The sequence below is a fragment of the Triticum urartu genome, chromosome 6A (assembly GCF_056163025.1).
Source record: "Triticum urartu cultivar PI428250 chromosome 6A, HENAU_Tu73, whole genome shotgun sequence".
Lineage (NCBI taxonomy): Eukaryota > Viridiplantae > Streptophyta > Magnoliopsida > Poales > Poaceae > Triticum > Triticum urartu.
This window is the reverse complement of record NC_141878.1, coordinates 372163762-372182372: the sequence shown is the minus strand read 5'-3', so window position 1 is coordinate 372182372 and position 18611 is coordinate 372163762. Positions and strand designations below refer to the sequence as shown.

The following is an 18611-nucleotide window of genomic DNA, read 5'->3' as shown; positions in this document are numbered from 1 at the left end:
GTCCTTCGTTTCTGTGTCTGTCCCGTCGGGGAAATGTCACGTGTTGTTCCTTTAAGTCCTTGTAGCTTGCTACGACTTAGGTTCATACGTTGATGACCGACACGTTCGTTGCTGGGTCATGTATGCCTGTCCCTATAAGTTAGTTCCACCTTGGGTTTACGACTAGTCATGTCGGTCCGGGTTCTCTGTCATATGGATGCTAGCGACACTATCATATACGTGAGCCAAAAGGCGCAAATGGTCCCGGGCCAGGTAAGGTGGCACCCGTGGGGTGAGGCCGCAAAGTGATATGATGTATTACATGCTAGATTGGTGTGACTTAGGATGGGGATCCTGACAATTTTCAGATTACAAAAACCTATTTCTACCATCCATACTACACTTGTTTCACCATCTCTTCGCCGAACTAGTGCACCTATACAATTTACCATTGTATTGGGTGTGTTGGGGACACGAGAGACTCTTTGTTATTTGGTTGCAGGGTTGTTTGAGGGAGACCATCTTAATCCTACGCCTCCCATGGATTGATAAACCTTAGGTCATCCACTTGAGGGAAAATTGCTATTGTCCTACAAAACTATGCGCTTGGAGGCCCAACACGAGTCTACAAGAATAAGTTGCGTAGTAGACATCATACATCTAGATCAATATAAACAAGAGTAGGACGTAGGTTTTTCCCTCCTTCGAGAGGGATCGAACCTGGGTAAAACATTGTCTTCCTGTTTTTGTTACCATCTGTCCAAAATCCATAGCTCAGGACCCCTACCCCGAGGTCTGTCGGTTTTCATACCGACACTGGTGGTTTCATTCAGAGTTCCGCTGCGAGATCAACGAAAAGATCGATGGCTGGTCTGCATAATGACAACAATTTTTCCTGGACAAGGGATTTGTGTTCGCCATCCCCGCCTCCTCGAGCATCGCTTTGACGATTGCTTCAGTGGAATTTTGTGGAATTGAGTCTAGAACAACCCTGTAAAATTTCATCGCGTTCTGATTGAGGAATCTCCGTTCTACCAGAGCCCTATCGACTACACCATCAAACAGTAGGACAACATGAGAGCGGAAAGCCTGCCGGAGGCCATCGCCGAGAGCAGCATACACACCCTGCCACCTAGCTCCAAGCCCAGCAAAACCGGCCACTTTGCGCCTTCTGATGGCCCCACCGCCGTCGGCGCCGGCTAGGCTTTGTTCGGCGGCGCCCTCCGATGGCGGTGAGGGGAGAGGAGGAACCGATGTAGGCCTTGGGCCGTCGGACTGGGGTGCCCCGGTGCAACTCGCTAGAATCGCATGGGAGTGAGATCCCTTTTTACCGGAAGTGCCGTTCTGAATTGTGGTACATTATAATGGAGGAGAATTTTCCTTTTTGACCTTTGCAAACCCATAGATCATTTGCTTGATCCTGCACCTGATTTTGAATTGAGTTTTGCAGTAATAAGAATTGACCATAGGCTTGAGTGGACATTGATGTGTAAAACAACTAAGAGGGGTCTTGCTGAGATTTCCATTCTCTGACTGGAATAAATTCATCCAATGCATATGAGTGAAGTTCAGGAAATTTGTTTTTGAGAGGTTGATCCAGCCATGTATCATGCCATAACATCATAGTACCTTAATTTCCCATTTTGCAAATAGCATTGTCTTTATATTCCTTCAGCAGTTTCAGATAACTCTTCCACCAAGATGATCCTTCCAACTTATCACCTAGGATTGAGTTGGAATAGTAGGTCTCCCAAGTCAACTCCACCCATGGAAGACGATGCTTGTTTATGAATTTGTGAATGTTCTTCATTAGCAGGGCCTTGTTATGAGTTGTCACATCTAATATGCCGAGTGCACCTTGGTCTTTGGGTCTGCAAACCTTGTCCCATGCAATCATAGCAGGGCCAGCAATGATTTGTCCAAATTTTCTCCACGGGAAAGCTCTTAGGTATTTATTGATTTGAGAGGTGATTGAGGCAGGCAATGGAAGTATGCTCATGAAGAAGATTGGTAAAGCAGAAAGAACTGACTTGATTAAGAGCAGTCTTTCATCATAAGATAACATGGTTGAGCATCCTAATAGTCTTCTCTCAATTTGCTAACAAATAGGGGTGAAATCTTCAGCCTTGAGTCTATTTGCACTAAGGGGGAGTCCCAAGTATGTGAAAGGGAATTTTCCTTGTTTGCAGACCAAGATATTAAGGACTTGAAGAACCACTGATTTAGCAAGACTAATAAATAATACCATTATATTTGTCTTGGAAGTATTTTTCTGCCCTATGTTTCTATACAAATTTTGTAGACATATGATGAACGAAAACCACAATGAAAAATCAAACGCTCAAGTAGTTCCGGGGTCAAGCAGCCCTCCTATGGGGGTTTAGATGTGGGTTCTCTTTTGGAATATCCGTGGCTTCGGCCATGATGGCCATCGCCGCCAACTCATTGAGTACATGTGTGACGAACACATCGACATCATCGCCATCCAGGAAACCATGCGCACGAAGTTTTCCCTCCCCGAGCTAGATTGTCTTAGCCCCCACCTATTCGCCTAGCACTGGCTACCTTCTAGTGGGACCACTGGGCACTCGGGTGGCATCCTTTTAGGTGTGAAGGATGCCACCTTTGAGGTTGGCGGTATGGACCGGGGCGAATTCTTCGTTAGTATGGAGATCTTCGAATGGGTGCTCAACTTAAAATGGGAGGTCGTCATTGTCTATGGACCGGCGGATCACCGCCGCTCCCCGACGTTCCTCGCTGAGCTCCAACGGAAGGTCTCCACCTCCCCCCTCCCGGTGGTTGTGGGAGGGGAATTCAACCTCATCCGCTCTCCGAATGAGAAGAGTAACAACCGGATCAACCGCCCCAGGATACGGATGTTCAACGACTGCATCAAGGAGCTCGGCCTCCGCGAGCTTGAGCGGACTGGCGCCAGATTTACTTGGACGAACCGCCAAGCCGACCCGACAAAATCCGTGCTGGATCGCGTCCTAGTCTCCCCAAAGTGGGAACTCAGGTGCCCCTTGGCTTCACTCCGGGCGATCACCCGGATCGGGTCAGACCACGTCCCTCTCCTCCTCTCCACCGCCAACGAATGCCCCCCCATCCTGCCGCATTTTCGGTTTGAGCTTTTCTGGCTCAACCAAGCCAGTTTCCACGAGGCGGTCACGGCCAAGTGGATAACCACGCGCTCTTCCCCCCACCGTGCCATGTCCAACGTCGACTCATGGCAGGTCTGTGCCAAGCTCGCCCACCAATTTATGAAGGGTTGGAGCGCGAATCTGGGTAGAGACCTCTACGAGCGCAAGAAAGCCCGCCTATCTACCATCCAGGCCTTGGACACCCGTGTGGACACTTCCAGGATTTCCCCGGATGAGTGGATGCTATGTTATGATCTTGATGATCAGCTCTCTACCATCTATACGGATGAAGAGGCATACTGGAGACTCCGCGGTACCCAACGATGGGTTCTTCGGGGCGACGCTAATACGGCATACTTCCAGGCGATTGCGAATGGGCGGCGACGACGGAACTCCATCCATTGCCTTTGGGATGGAGATTCCCAACTTGTCTGTCCATCGGACATCCGTGCCCACGTAGATGGCTTTTACAAAGCCCTATTCTCCCCCACCCATCAAGGTGCGGCCGCTCTGGCCCCCGACACCTGGTCGGGTGCCCAGTTAGTGTCCGATGCGGCTAACTCCACCTTAGTTGCACCGTTCTCTGAGGATGAGGTCCTCATGGCGATTAAGGGTATGAACCCCTCCTCGGCCCCGGGGCCGGATGGACTGCCAGTGTCCTTTTTCAAAGCGTTCTCGCAGACCATCAAACCTGAGGTAATGGCCCTCTTCGACGAAGTCTTCTCGGGGACCATGGACCTCGGGCGCCTTAACTATGGGGTCATTACTCTCATCCCCAAAGTCTAGGGTGCGACCGACATTCACCAGTTCCGGCCTATCACTATCATCAATGTGATATTCTGGATCCTGGCCAAAGGGTACGCCAATAGGATGACCCTTTTAGCTAACACAATCACTCATCCCAATCAATCGGCCTTCATTCACAGGCAATTTATTCTGGATGGAGTGTTGGTTTTCCATGAGGTCCTTCATGAAGTCTGCTCCAAACACCACTAGGCGGTCTTCCTGAAGCTTGACTTTCATAAAGCCTATGATACGGTTCACTGGCCCTTCCTTCGGGGAGTTTTGCTCTTTAAGTGAAAGTACATGTAGTCCCCATGTGTGGTTTTGGTAATTAATGACAATCCTTATGGACTAATGTTTGCATTGAGATATACATTTGAAGGTTAGTCCCATTGGAAAATGATTGAAGAATAATGGAAGACAACTCCTTTGAAGCAACAATTACATTGAGATGATCAAAATGAAGTTCATTGGAATATCTTAAGGGTCGCCATGCATAGATCTATGGTTTGAGCCATAATGGATCAAGATCTTAAAAGGGTGACTTGAATGATGAATTCTAGCAGTGGCTCAAAGATATGATCATAAGGGACTCATGTGTCTAGTCATGATTGATCAAGTATTCAAGCAAGCTATTCAAGTGAAGAATTCAATATACCCTTCAAGACGTCAAGATTAAACATGGAGTAGAGATATAGGTTGACCAAGATGAAGCTCAAAGATCAAACTCTAAATGGTCAACACACGAGCGCAAATGATGCACCACATAGGATCTTGTGGTATGATAAGAAATTATCAATTGCACTCTGTGTACTAACCCATACTATGTGTTGTCTATGTTTTTGAGGGTTAGGTGATTCTCATGGGCTCGCATCAAGAGAGAGATTTCAAGTGTCTATGAGAGGATGACATCAAGTGTTGGTGATCATGGTTGACAAGGGCAAGTTCAAGATAACCATCCCAAAGGATTACATGCTTGAAGCTTGTGGATGATCACATGATGGACAAGTGAAGATGAATACAAAGCAAAGCTTCACACATTTTGTATGGGGGAGGGACTTGAAGACTTCACCAATGTCTTGCCTTCATCTTGAGCCAAGAAGAACCATCAACATCAAGCTCAAGTGAACGGCTCGTGTCAAAGGTATTAGTTCCTTTGACGTTAGTGTTGTGGAGTGATGACCACCAAAGAAACGTATACACTCAAGAATGGATTCTCGATAGCTATGTAGTCTAGCTATTTTATGATTCTTGAGTTATAGGGATCCCGCACTATTAAGACGGTATCAAAGGGGTTTGTGATGGATATCCGCAAGTCAACATCTTCTATACACAATTCCACTCATATCCTATATACCAAAGAAAAGCCAAAGCCAAATAGTTTCCCAAAATATATGATCTAACCTTTGCATACTTTGCACCCTCCATTTTGGTTTATCTTGGGTGGTTCTCTATGTGAGGACCTGGAGTTTTTCCATAGCTTCAAAACAAGCCCAAGATCATCAAAATCGGAGTATGTATGAAAAAGTTGTGCATGTTTTAGTTTTGGGGTTCCTGTTGTTTTTTATTGGCCGGACGTCTGGTGGCGTCCGGAAATCCGATGGCCATATCCAGTAGCAAACGGACGGATTTCCGGTACTTACAGGACATCCGGAAAGTGTCGGATGTCCGGCAAACCTGATTCGCCAATATCCTGCTACATTCGTCTGATGGCGTGCTACAGCCGTCGGACGTCCGGTGCCTGTTTTGCCACCGGACGTCCGACACTTTCCTGAGCAGAATTCCGCCCCAACGGCCATTTGGGGCCACACTATAAATACCCCTTCACTACTTCATGTAGGGGTTGAGCAACACAACTATCTTGACCCACACTTGAAGAAAAGCTCCCTCTCCTTTCTCCTACCTCAAATCATAGATCCCGGAGAGATTTGTGAGAGTTCTTGAGAGAGATTCCACTCAAGTGAAGATCCACTCCCTCTCCCTCGCTTGACCAAAGGAATTCATGATTTGAGCAAGTCTTGAGCATTTCCCCCCTTGATCTTGTTACTCTTGGAAGTTGGAGACTCCTAGGCGGTAGGAGTGCTCCGGTGAGGAATCAACTTGTGATTTGTCCCCCAGAAAGCTTTTGAAGGTTTGGAGGCCGCCTCAAGGTCTACCACTAGTGGTTGGGAATTGCCTTCATGGTGATATCTCAAGGAGAATAGGGTGAGCCTTCGTGGTGTTGGTGTGCCTTCATGGTAACATCCACCTCTCTAACGGTGACTAGCTTCCCTCCAAGGAAGTGAACATCGGGATACATCATCATCACCATGACTTCGGTTATCCCTAACCCTAACTCCTTACTTGTGGTTTACCTTGTTCACTTGATCGTGCATTCACTATTCTTGTTGTCCTCGTTATATTGTGTTGGTTACCATATCGTAGAGATTATTTAGGCCAACACTTTATAGTCCGCAATTCATACTTCCTACTATTGTTCTATATTGTGTTTAGTGTGAATTGCTAGCTTGTATCATTCAATTCCATATATTGTGATACAATTTGTGTAAGCTTGTATTGCCTACTTGTGGGTGTGTGTATTATTCGTTTCCATATCTCGTGATATACATTGAGTAAGTTTGTGTAACTTACTTGTGCTTACTCATATCCTCGTTGTTCTCATCTTGTTTATGCTAAGTTGTTGGTGCACTTAGTTAGCCTAGTATATTTAGGATTTGTGCTTGAAAAGTATCTGCTTAGTTTATTTCCGCATTAGGATATAGCCAAATCCGTAAAAGATTTTAAAATGCCTATTCACCCCCCCCCCCCTCTAGGCGACATCGTGGTCCTTTCAATTGGTATCAGAGCTAGGTCTCTCCTTATTAGGCTTAACCACCTAGAGAGTAATGATGTCGACTAGTGAACTAGTGCACGATGACACATTTTGTTTTAATGGCGCAAATTACATTATGTGGAGATTACGCATGCTTTGTCACTTTCGGACCATGGGTCCAAATGCTTTGCGGATTGTAGTTGTAGGGAATTCAAATCTAAAGGATGGACAATCTCCATCACTTGATGATATGAATCTTTATTGTGAAGCTTTAAGTGTCATTCACCAAGTTATAACCATCGAGGTGTTCAAGTCAATCTCGTCTTTTTCGTTGGCTCATGAGGCTTGGACCAAAATTGAAGATATATATGGTGGGTCCAATCTTGATGAAGATAATATTATTTTCGGGGAGTTAATGGAGGAGTTCTCCACATTTTTAAATCATGAAGAGCTCCTTATTGCCTCCACCTCCGACTACTTGCATACCTCAACATATTTAACTTCACCAACATGTGGCTTACCACAAGGTAATGACATGGTGAGTGAACAAATATCTCGTGATGATGGTATTAAGCTCATCATTGATGATCTTGCTTATGTTGATACTAGTGATGTATCATCTATTGACACGAGCATATCTAACACCGAAAACATCATACGTTCTTGTGTAGAGAGTCCATGCATATCATCTAATGATGTAGTCATAAATTCTTGTGATGATATGCTTGGTCTTTTGTGTTGCCATATTCAAAATGCCGTGATTCCCTCTAGTTCTCTTTGTGAAACTAACCATGTAGAGGAAATCAAGAAAAATGAGGCACACTTGGTTGATGAAGAACCCTCTTCTCCAAAAGAATCATCATCAACCCCCTATGTTCACATGTGCCTCATGGCAAGAGGTAATGACGAGGTATCATCTTCTCTTAGTGATAATGATGATAGTTGTAATGAGGAAGATGATGAAGTCTTGACTCAAAATCTCTATGAAATTGGGAAAACTCTTCGTAGAGCTAAAAATAACACTTATAAAAGGCTCCAAGGTATTCTTTCTTGCTTTCAAAAACGTAATTACTTGTTTCTTTACGAGCAAGCAAAAAGTGAACAACTTGAACATGAACTTGTTATGGCTCATCAATGTCTTAGTGACTTGAGGTCTTTAAAAGAAGAGATTGAAGTTACTCATTGTAAACTTAAAGAGGATTTTGAGCACCTTGACCTCGACTACAAGAAGGTCAAAGGAGAGCTCACCAAACTCTCTAAGTCTCATGAGGAACTTCAAGCTACTCATGCGGAGCCTCTAGCTTCTACATGCTCCTCTCATATTGATAATGATGCTTGTGCTACTAACTCTATCTTGTGTGAAGTATCGATATTAAAAGAAAATGTTGAGCTAAGGACTAAACTTGATTTGCTAACTAGCAATTATGGGAAATTGGGAGAAAGTCATAAAAATCTCTAAGGCACTCATGAGGATCTTCTAATCCCTCATGATGAGTTAAAGTTAGCTCATGAGGCTATGGTCACCAAGGTAAAATCATGTGAGTCTCATGTGGATATTAGCACATCTTCCACTCGAAATGCCTTATTGCCATGTGCTAGTCCTTGCAACTCCTCTCTACATGATATTTGTACATCTTGTAATGAAATGCTCACCATGCCTTGTTGCTCTAACAATGAAGCTTCTACTTCCTCTAGTTCTTTTTGTTAATACTAACCTTGTAGAGGAAAATAAAGAGCTCAAGGCCCAAGTCACTAGTTTGAAGAAAGACTTGGAAAGATGTTGTGATAATATCTTGAGTGTGCAAAAGGACCCTCAAGACAAAATAGGACTTGATTTCATCTCCAACAAGAATAAGTCCAAGACAAGAAGAAGGGACAAGATCAAGTCAAGAATTCGGCCAACATTACTTGCTTTAAGTGCAAAAATGTTGGACACCATGTGAGATCTTGTCCACTAAAGAAGAAGGCTTCAAATAAGAAGCAACATGGGAAGTGGCCTCAAGTTCAATATCAAGATGTAGAAAGGCCTCCACCCATGATGAACCATGATGATGCTTCTCAAATTGAGAAAATAAAGAAGAAAAGAAAAGGGGGCACGTGTTGCTATGTTTTTCGTGAGAAAAGGGACACATAGCTTCATCTTGTCCCAATGGTAACATATCTAAGCCTCCTATAGTCAATAATCATTATTCGTTAAGGAAGGATATTGTTGGCAATGTGTTTGCCAAGTTTGTGGGTTCCCAAAGAAGTTTGAAAGTGGACAAGACCATTTGGGTTGCCAAGCCTATTGTTACTAACTTCTTAGGACCCAACTTGGTTGGGGACCATCAAGCTCAAACTTGATCAATAGGTGTGTGGAGGGCATTGGAGAATTGGCTACTTCATGAACAAGACTATTTTCACCATATGTTATGGTTAATGCCAAGTCAAGTGGATTATCATCATATCTATCAATCCAATGCTCCTCCTTGCGGTAACTCGTACTTGCATTGTTTACATTGAAAGTTACTAAGTCCCTTGCATGTTTAGGTTTTGTACCTAGCATGTGCTTGTATATGTTGTGCTTCCTAGTATGCTTGATTTGTGTTATCTAGCATGTGTAGGTCACAATGCACTTCATATATTTGTGTGTGTGGTTTCGAGCCTTTATTGCTTCATTAGTTGAATCTTCCTTGTCTCTTTTGAGATATTAATGGATCATCACATTATGGGGGGAGTGCTATGTTTTACGCATATCACAAACCTTAAATGTGTATATATGTGGGATACCACCTAGTATTGTTAGTGCAATATTATCTAGTTACTATGTGGTATGTAAAGCTCATTTGAAACTCAAATTCTCATCCATTAATTGTCCTTAGTTCGGTTTCATTTGCTTCTTGTGGATAATACATGGATCATCATATTATGGGGGAGTGATATGCTTTGTGCATATCACAATCCTTGTTAATATGAACAATTGAGGGATGCCACTTAGAATTTATATTTGAGATTATCTTATATCTCCGTGGCATGCAATGCATTGTTTACGTATGGCATTCTTGTGCGGTTTTGCCCATAGTTATCTTTAAAATCATATTTGGAAAATCGTTTGATTAAAGCTATTCCAATTGTTGCTTTGCATGATGATCTATCTACTTGGAATATTAATAATATGCTATCCAAGCATTGTGTTTATTTCTAAAATCTCATGTTATGCTTGTGTTAGTATAGATGATCATGTACTTATTTGGTTTCTACACTGAATGATAACCCAAAATACCATTTTGTTCGAATTCATCTTATTGCTCTATATGTGAGTTCGTTATCTCATTATTTCTAGTGTCCTATATGTACTTGAGTGAGATATTCCTATGAGTATGTGTGCAATGCATATCTTATATACTCATTGGTTTTTTCTTGGTTCATATGTTGAACTTTGTGTGCTATCATATGTTGATTTGTCACTTTAACATAAATGACTAGTGATGTTATTGGAAGTATTAACGGTTATGTGTTCATTTGTCCAATTTGTATCTCCCTGGATTTTGGTAGGCTTGTGCATGCATATTTACTATGTGTAAATTCGCATGCCTTGTTTGCTTTATTTGATCCAATATATATGGTAAATCCATCAAATTCTTAATAGCTAAGATGTGCATGAAATTCAAATTCATATCAATATGCACATATTTAAGTGGATTTACCCTATGTGTTGTAGTTATGTTAACTACTTCGGACCCAACAAGTTTGGGGACCATATTGTACTTCAAATGTTTTAGGTACATTTGAGAAGCATTGGGTGCTTGGCTTATTCATGAAGGTGGTGGCACTATGAGGAAATTAGAGCCAAGCTTGGACATTTTATTGATCTACGACTTCATACCAATGCTATCTCGGTAACAAGTATTTACTTCATACACACACACACACACATATATATAATGGGGTCAACCTTTTGTAGGTTGCATCATGGCATGAATTTCTTGACTCGTTCCTGTGATACTTGTTTCCTTTCTCAAAGCATCCCAACAATGATCTCTTGTTTCTAGTTGTGATGTCTTTGATGGTTGTGTGTTTGGAGTTCATTAATATACAATAATATTATATTAAGCCACATGCTATGCTTTCAAGCAAAGATCTAATTGGTATATTTTATGACTCCCGTTTGGATATCTTATTCTTTCCTTTTGTAACTATTTTATGTGTACATCCTTCTTTGTGGATATCATCTACCTAGAATCTTATACACGTGAGAGAAGTTACATCTGTAGTTGATATCCATATTCTTTCATGCCCACCATTTCATTCACTTTTTATATCTTTGGTGGCTCCATGGAAGCATTTGTTGTATGAGTGCATGTCTTACCTCTTTGCATCTTAGTGCATTCATGTTTGGTGAAGTTTGTTGTCCTCATGCTTGTCTTGACAAGCCTATTATTTCCTATCTTCATCATGGGTTGTCACAAGCTTTGATTTTTAATTTGCTATTAGTGAGCTTGTGAACCCATTTTCTTGATGTGTGTGTGACCTTAACTTCGTGTGTGTGGGAAGGACATGTCTTGCACCTTGTATCCCATTTACTCAAGACTATGTTGATGCTTAATTCTCATCCTTATACTAGTCTTCTCAAGTGCTTTGACGTGACTCACACACATCATTTTGGTTGTGCCTATTCTTAGGTTGCCTCATGTACATGTTGCTCAACCATATGTTTATTGCAAATGCTAGGCTTCTTTTCTTATCTATGCCTGCTTGCAATTGTTTTGTGTTCCTGTTGATTTTGGGGGAGTGATGATCCTATTTTGTGCACTTGAATCCAAATACAAAAATTCTAAATAGTGCATAAATCATGGGGAGCTTCTCTATTTTCCTTAGAACACTCCTTTGCCCAAATCATAATATTCTTTTATCCTTTTGGCTCGTCGGATCTTTTGATTGCTTGCTTCACTTTGTGTTATGCAAATGAGATCAATTTGTTCCATGTGCCTTGCTATTATGACTAGGTTTCAGTTGTATACTAATGGATTCACTTGTGTGTATCATGTTCTTATCAATTGCATCTATCTTGTGTATGCAAAGTTTCTTTGTGGATACATATCATGATATGATTGGCCACTCAGAAACTTTTTATACATGAGAAAGTTCATATCTTTCCTTGATATCATTTATTCCTTGCCGGCCACTTCGTTTGTTTCCTCTTATTCTTATGGTGGCTGCGGTAAGAGGTTGTGTCATGGGTGCTTGTATGTTTGGCATATAATCTTGCGCACCCATGTGTTTTGACTGTTTTCCTCACATGTCTAATGCTTTTTTTCATATCTTCATATCTTGTTGCATTCTATAGATTCTGAGCTCCTCAAATTGTTCATTATTGAATATGTGCATTTGCGTTCACTCACATTTTGTGATATGCACACATCAAGGAAGAACTCATACTATATTGGTCTTCTAGATGTTTTGTCTTCCATTTTGGCATTTGTTGCCAATGGGGGAGAAGTTCAGAGGGTTTAAGATAAATATCTTTTGAAGTTCTTGTTGTCATTCATGCATATCCACCCTAGTTATATATGCTTGTTGCATGAATGAATATATAGAGAAAACTCCAACTAGTTTATATCAACCAATATATGCAATGAAATTCAAAGTTCATTCACACATGCATATATTGTGGGGGAGCTTGCTCTATATATTGCGGTCTTACTAACATCAAATGCTTGTGTAGTGTTTTGATGTTAGTACAACCAGTTTTGATAAACATCAAGTTTCTTTGTGATAATTGATGCTATCAAAATCACCGCAAGTATACAATTTATCCTCGAAAAAATTGCGAGCTTGTGTAAAAATTCATTATATAAACCCTCTTGTTGAGATTGTCATCAATTACCAAAATGGGGGATATTGAAAATACATGTAGTCCCCATGTGTGGTTTTGATAATTAATAACAATCCTTATGGACTAATGTTTGCATTAAGATACTAGTTGACCCGTTGGCGCAGAGACCTGCTGAATACATGTTATCGATGAAAGTAGTTTCATGCTGCAAGAACCTTCAGCTAAAGCCATGTTCGCGATGAAAATAGTTTCCTTTATTAAGGACATGCCATGTATATACAGTCGGTTTAGTTGTGGTATGCTAAATCCATATCCGCCTTGAAAAAAAAACATTGTTTAATTTGCAGAGCCTCACGTGTTTCAAGTATGAATAAGAACTACAAACTCTTTTTGTGAGATTCAAACACATTTCCAGAGTTTTTATTTCTTAGTACATGTTGTCTAAAGTAACATTTGCCCAGAGAAAGAGAAGCATACCCCTCTCTCATTATGATTATTATTAAAAGGTATTAAATTCAAAATAAACAATTTCATTTACTTGAAGCACTTGAAGAAAGAGAACTTAGACATACTTGCAATGCTCATTTAACCTGTGAAGGACAAAAATATTCCATCGTCTCTGAATGATGAACTAAACTAAATAAGAAATATATGCAGTAAATTCATTCAAAGTAGAAAAGGGATCTTATTTCAAATAAGGCATTACAACAAACATGGTGTTATCTTAGTAAAAGAAATTACATCATTAGAAGAGAAAAGGGAAGAAAACCAAACATGAGATTGAGATTAATACATCTAGGAGGAGGTCGTAGACATCACTGCGATCATTTTGCGGCCCTGGGGAGCAAGGATCCATCGTTTTATATGCCTTGTCCGGCTGCTGGAGTAGATGACATGGAAACGTCGTCTCTATCATCTCGATGGCTTAGACCCAGGAGCCGGATGTTCATCTCGGCCCTCCGCAGCTTCCATCAATGGATTTTTATAGTCAGGGTTAAAGACTGAGAGGCCCTATGCATGTTCACAAAAACACAATTTTGACAAATTATCTCTATTGTAAAATTGAGGGAGTAACTCATTATTCGAGAGAACTGGTCATACATGAAGCATCAAGAACACACGTGCACAAATCTAATTCTAACTGAATTTAGCTTTCAGTTGGCATTTCCTCAAACAATCAAGTGCACCTATTATTATTTGGCTGACAAAAATATGAACACCAAACACGCCATCATCGTTAAGCAATTCAAGAGCATGGAATAAAAAACAGCACACTGTCTTCAGTCATAACTAACCATATGTGAAGAATGTTTTCGGTCATACAAACCACATTTCAGATCCCTTTTCCATTATATCTTAACTCTAAGATCACAGCTACACGGCCGTGTGTCATAAAAACAAATAATTTCTAGTGTAAATTTAAGTTTTGTAGAGAACCTATCACCAAATGGTGCATCATTATCAAGAAAATACGGACGAAGGACTGCCAATTCGGCACAACATGTGTTTAATCTTATACAATTGTTTAACCCCCTAAAGCATCTCATACTAATTCCTTATCTTCTAATATGATTCTGGATGGAAAAGAAAAAACAATGCATTAACCAAGGACCCTAGTAATATTTTAATTTATATTTAGAGCACTACAATATATATTCTTTGTATGAACTTTGTAACACATAATAATAATATTCCATTGGCCTTTTCTCAACATAAGAATTCCAATGATTTCGTTCTCAACTCCATAATGAAGCCGGATACATACATGAATTTTAGTATTTTTGCAATAGCTAACTGTGTAACTTTTCTCCCTAAATATGAGATAACTTAAATGGCAGGATGATGTTTGTTTTCCCCTTATTTTCAGCTGGATCTCAATAAATCAACGGCAAGGAGTACACATCACCATGGTTTAGTTTAATGAGTTGCTTCATTTCAAGAACGTGTATTCCATTCTCCTATACATGTCAGCAAGCTCTTTTTGTACTGGCGACAATCAGGAAAAAGCCTGATGTGCGAAAGCAATAGACGAAAACCTTTTTAGAGCTTGCGATAAACTGATATACATATATGGTACTCATCTTCCTCTGCTGGATGCCATGTTCCAACTTCCAAGTAAAGAAAGGTATGTCGTTTCCATTTGATTATAAATTGTGCTCTCAATGCAAGGAAAGTATATGCCGGTTTAAGAAATAACCTCAAATTTAATCATACAACTGTATATTTATACTATCCATGATTTCGAAAGAGTTACCTGTATGTTGTCATCAATGTTCCCTGTCTAGAGCAGCAGTGAGAGCAAGCCTGTGAAACAAGGCACAGAAGAAAGCATACTATGATGAACCAATGATGAATATCTTACAAAGTTAGACATTTACAACAATTGTAGCACCAAATAGTTCGATGCCCTAATAAAGCTACCTAAGAAAACCATGGCTCCAAAGCCTTGTCACCTACACATTAAATTATTGTAACTATATAAGAAATTGCAGCAGTATTACAAATAACCTAATGATATATCAGATTACATGGCAATGATCTTCTTAAGAAAACTACCAGTTTACATGACATCTCCAACCATATTTCTTACAATTTTTCAATTTCAGTATTAGTATATGAAATATGCAAATCTATCTACAGACACAAAAACATTACTGTGATTGGTGTTTCCAAACATAAATCTACAAATAATATTCAGAAACAGATTCATAACAATAGCAAACAAACCTCCTCTATTTCCTTAAATATGGTGCATAACAAATGAATGACAGAATAGAAAATGTTGTAATGGTGCCATACAACCAAAAACACAATCTTGTCCATTACCTTGAGGAACATGAGATCTGGAAATACGACACTGCAATAAAGTGAAAATTCTAGCAATGTCCATGGACCTGCAAGCACCATTCAATAGTCACACAAACAAATCAAAAATACATAGAAGGGGCAGGGGGAGAGGGGTAATATCATGCCTTCATGTACCAAGGCTGGGAGTATAATAGAACACATTTGTGTTAAAATATAAATAATGATATGGAGTCTGGATTAGAAGATAATTTGCTACAAGCTTACACTTGAAAATCTCTTAACATTATATCATTATAATCAACATATTCATCTCACCATAAAGCAATAAAATTTAATTAATCCACATTCAGAAAAACATGCACAATGGTCTTCACATTTAATCACTAATCAAATGCGTGTACTGTATTCTCGTGTATAGCCAAAAGTAAAGTATATAGAATTTGAATTTTCAGTGGTACTTTAACAGAACTCAACAAATTAATACTTGTATGTGCCACCTTAACGATGAGACACAATAAGGATGCAACAATCTGAGAGGGGAGGAAAGATACAAACCTTAATGATGAGAACTAAAAAGTAGCAAAACAGAGGCACCCAAACTTCTGAAGAGACAAACTGAAAAAAATAACCAGAGGAGATGAAGCGAACAAACCTCCACAATGAAAATGAAAGCTCATTGCTGGAAGACAAAAAACTCTTTTAACCGACAATCTCGTATGCAATGGAAAAGAGCACACATCTGGTCCACACATAATCATGACTTTACATATGCATAATCAGAAGAGTATTTTTTCTAGTTTCAGTAATTACATCTCATCTATTTCTTGTTCTGCTTTATCCCCACTTGAGGTGGTATTATCATTCTCGAGCTTCATGCCAAAATGACCCATAATTCTTTCCAGCTACGTTTTAATTTATAATGTAAAGACCAAGATAAATAGAGACAAGCAGCATGTGTTTCTGCAAGTCCATAAGAGTGGGAATATAGAGGGGGTGCCAATATGGGGTGTGTGAAATATCACAACAAATAAAAATAAAACACAAAGGTGGTAGTGTCATCTACTCATACCTGTTGTTCTTTAGCTATACTATCATAAGGCACCTCTATCCAGTTCTGTAATCTCTGTAGGCACTCTTCCTACAATAGAAAATGCCGCAAAAACTTAGTTGTATAAAAATGAACAATTTGTATATAACAACCTAGTTGTATACCAACGAATAAGAGAGGAAGTGGAGGCAAACCTGAACCATCTCGAGCTCCTTGCTCCTGCTACTCCATCGACCGCATCCGCTGCTCCGCGGACCCCTGCTGCTTCTAGGCTCTCCATATACGCTCTGGAAATGGTTCATCTCAAATTCTGAAGGTAACAGTGTCACTACAAATTCTGAAAATAACACTATAACTTTGTAAACGATTCATCTCAATAAGCAAGTAGGACTCAACCAAGTACATAATTTAAGCAAATACAACATACCAAAGCATCAAAGCATAAGTAAGAAATAGACGGAGGGAGAAGGGAGGGAAGATACCACCACAGGAACCAAATCGAAGCACCATACTCCCAAGAACTGCCTAGCTGCAGCAAGCCCTTATTGTCATGGCGCAGATAAGATATTCTTGCTTATGGCACACCACACCACGTGCACTACCAGATCAATCTTGAGTCCGAAATACCCTCTAAAAAACTGGAAGAAAAAAATCACAGGTTACCATGGAAGTTGAGGAAAGGATGAAGAAAAATAGGAAGATGCTCACCTGTGTCGGCGCTCCTCCACAAACTTTTAGCTTTCCTGGGGTTCTCCTCTGCAGGTAGAGGCTAGGGATGAGGCTCGGCCAGGAGGGGTTTCCCCACTGCCGCTGCTGCACTCACTGCATCGTACCTTCATCCCCTGGCCTGCCTAGCTGGTGTGCGTCGAGCAAGTGTATAAGAAAATTTTGAATCTGTCAATCCATGCCTGAGACAATGAACTGAACATTAGCTCTGTACCTGAGACAATGAACTGAACATTAGCTCTGTACATTCAGCAAGATACAGATATCAACATTCTATGAAAAGAAAGTGCATAACTGGCATCACACTTTTCTTGGTGAAGGTGCTCAACCTGAGCACTCACCTAAGCTCAGCTGCTGCTCAACCCCCTCTTCTCCAACCCTGGAACATTTATTCCTGTAGCAAACCAAATGAAGAAACAAAATGTCTAAATTTATAAGGCCAAATGCACACACCAAAATTTGAGAAATTCAAAATAAATAAATGAACAATCGGAGGAGTTGATGGGAGAGAGAAGCATATACCTAGCATAAATTCGCACCACCATGTGAGGTTTGGTTGAGACGGACAATGAATCGGGCACTGGAATAAATTGTCCTTGGACGTGCAAGCACCATGAAGTACAATCAGTCAATCACACAACCAAATCGAAATCACACAGGAGGAGCACATGAGGGAGAGGGAGCAGGAGGAGAGGCAAAGAGAGGAATGGAAGAAGGAGCTCACGGGGAAGATGCAGCTAGGGAAGAGGGAGTCCGGCGCCGGCGGTATATCCTCATCTCCTCCCCTGCTGCTCCTCTCACGACAGCGCAACCGGCGGCCTTTGGTCGACGACCTAGGACCGGCCGATAGCTCCTCCCCGGGGGCTCGTTGATGGCGTGCTCCCCATCGGCTTCCTGCCCAGAAGCTCGCCAACGGGCGTCTCCTGTCCTCTTGTGCGGCGGCTTCCTCCCACTGGCGTGGCCATCGGACAGAGAGGAGCGAAGCGGAATGGCGGCGGCGGCGGCCGGCGAGGAAAGATGGAGGAGGAGTGAGGAGGGCGGCGCTGCGGGCTTGGGAGGCTAGGGTTTGTGCGGTGGGGGGTTGGGGACCTGCCCGACTTGAGATGAGACGCGGTGCAGCGCGCGCGCGGAGCTGCTGGCGAATCCCTCTTGCACACGAGCGCGGCTGACCCAGCCAATACAAGGGCGACTTGAGATGAGACGTGGTGCAGCGCGCGCGCGCAGAGCTGCTGACGAATCCCTCCTTGCACACGAGCGCGGCTGACCCAGCCAATACAAGGGCGAGACGAGCCCACCCGTCATTGGGCAAAAAAAACAATCGTAGTGTTAAAATAAGATTTATCAGGAGATGAAGATTTGACGGTTCAGACTCAAAATGAGGACGATCGAACGGCCGGAAAGGTAGCAAATCGTAGGATCACCGTCGAGACGAGTTGGCTAGCTTCTGTTTTGTTTTAAATATATTTGAAGGTTAGTTCCATTGAAAAATGATTTAAAAAT

At 41.4% G+C, this 18611-nt stretch overlaps 1 protein-coding gene across 10 annotated transcripts; it reads right to left on the bottom strand.

Annotated features, from left to right (window-relative positions):
- Positions 1-13170: 13170 nt before the first annotated feature.
- LOC125513554 (uncharacterized) lies at positions 13171-18290 on the bottom strand. 10 transcript variants are annotated; one of them, XR_007286009.2, is made up of 11 exons: positions 17836-18290; positions 17634-17706; positions 17453-17536; positions 17094-17325; positions 16868-17023; positions 16580-16722; positions 16407-16475; positions 15893-15952; positions 15356-15423; positions 14784-14833; positions 13171-13540 (listed from the first exon to the last, which is right to left on the bottom strand). XR_007286009.2 is itself a non-coding variant. In XM_087528019.1 (11 exons), the coding sequence occupies exons 5-9, from the start codon at positions 16893-16895 to the stop codon at positions 15406-15408; spliced, it is 318 nt and encodes a 105-aa protein (XP_087384145.1). In that variant the 5' UTR covers positions 16896-17023; positions 17094-17325; positions 17453-17505; positions 17634-17706; positions 17836-18289; the 3' UTR covers positions 13171-13540; positions 14784-14833; positions 15356-15405. The 10 variants fall into 10 exon arrangements, 2 of the variants coding, with proteins under 2 accessions (XP_087384145.1, XP_087384146.1); XR_007286012.2 differs by having other exon boundaries at positions 17094-17293; XR_007286007.2 differs by having other exon boundaries at positions 17407-17505.
- Positions 18291-18611: the final 321 nt, after the last annotated feature.

What these genes read in the sequence shown, in the direction of transcription:
- LOC125513554 (XM_087528019.1), bottom strand. Translation starts at nt 16,895, where the DNA reads ATGGTGCTTCGATTTGGTTCCTGTGGTG. An exon ending in TCGATTTGGTTCCTGTGGTG is followed by an intron (nt 16,723 to 16,867) that starts GTATCTTCCCTC and finishes TGTTATTTTCAG; the next exon opens with AATTTGTAGTGACACTGTTA. An exon ending in GTATAGCTAAAGAACAACAG is followed by an intron (nt 15,953 to 16,406) that starts GTATGAGTAGAT and finishes TATTTTTTTCAG; the next exon opens with TTTGTCTCTTCAGAAGTTTG.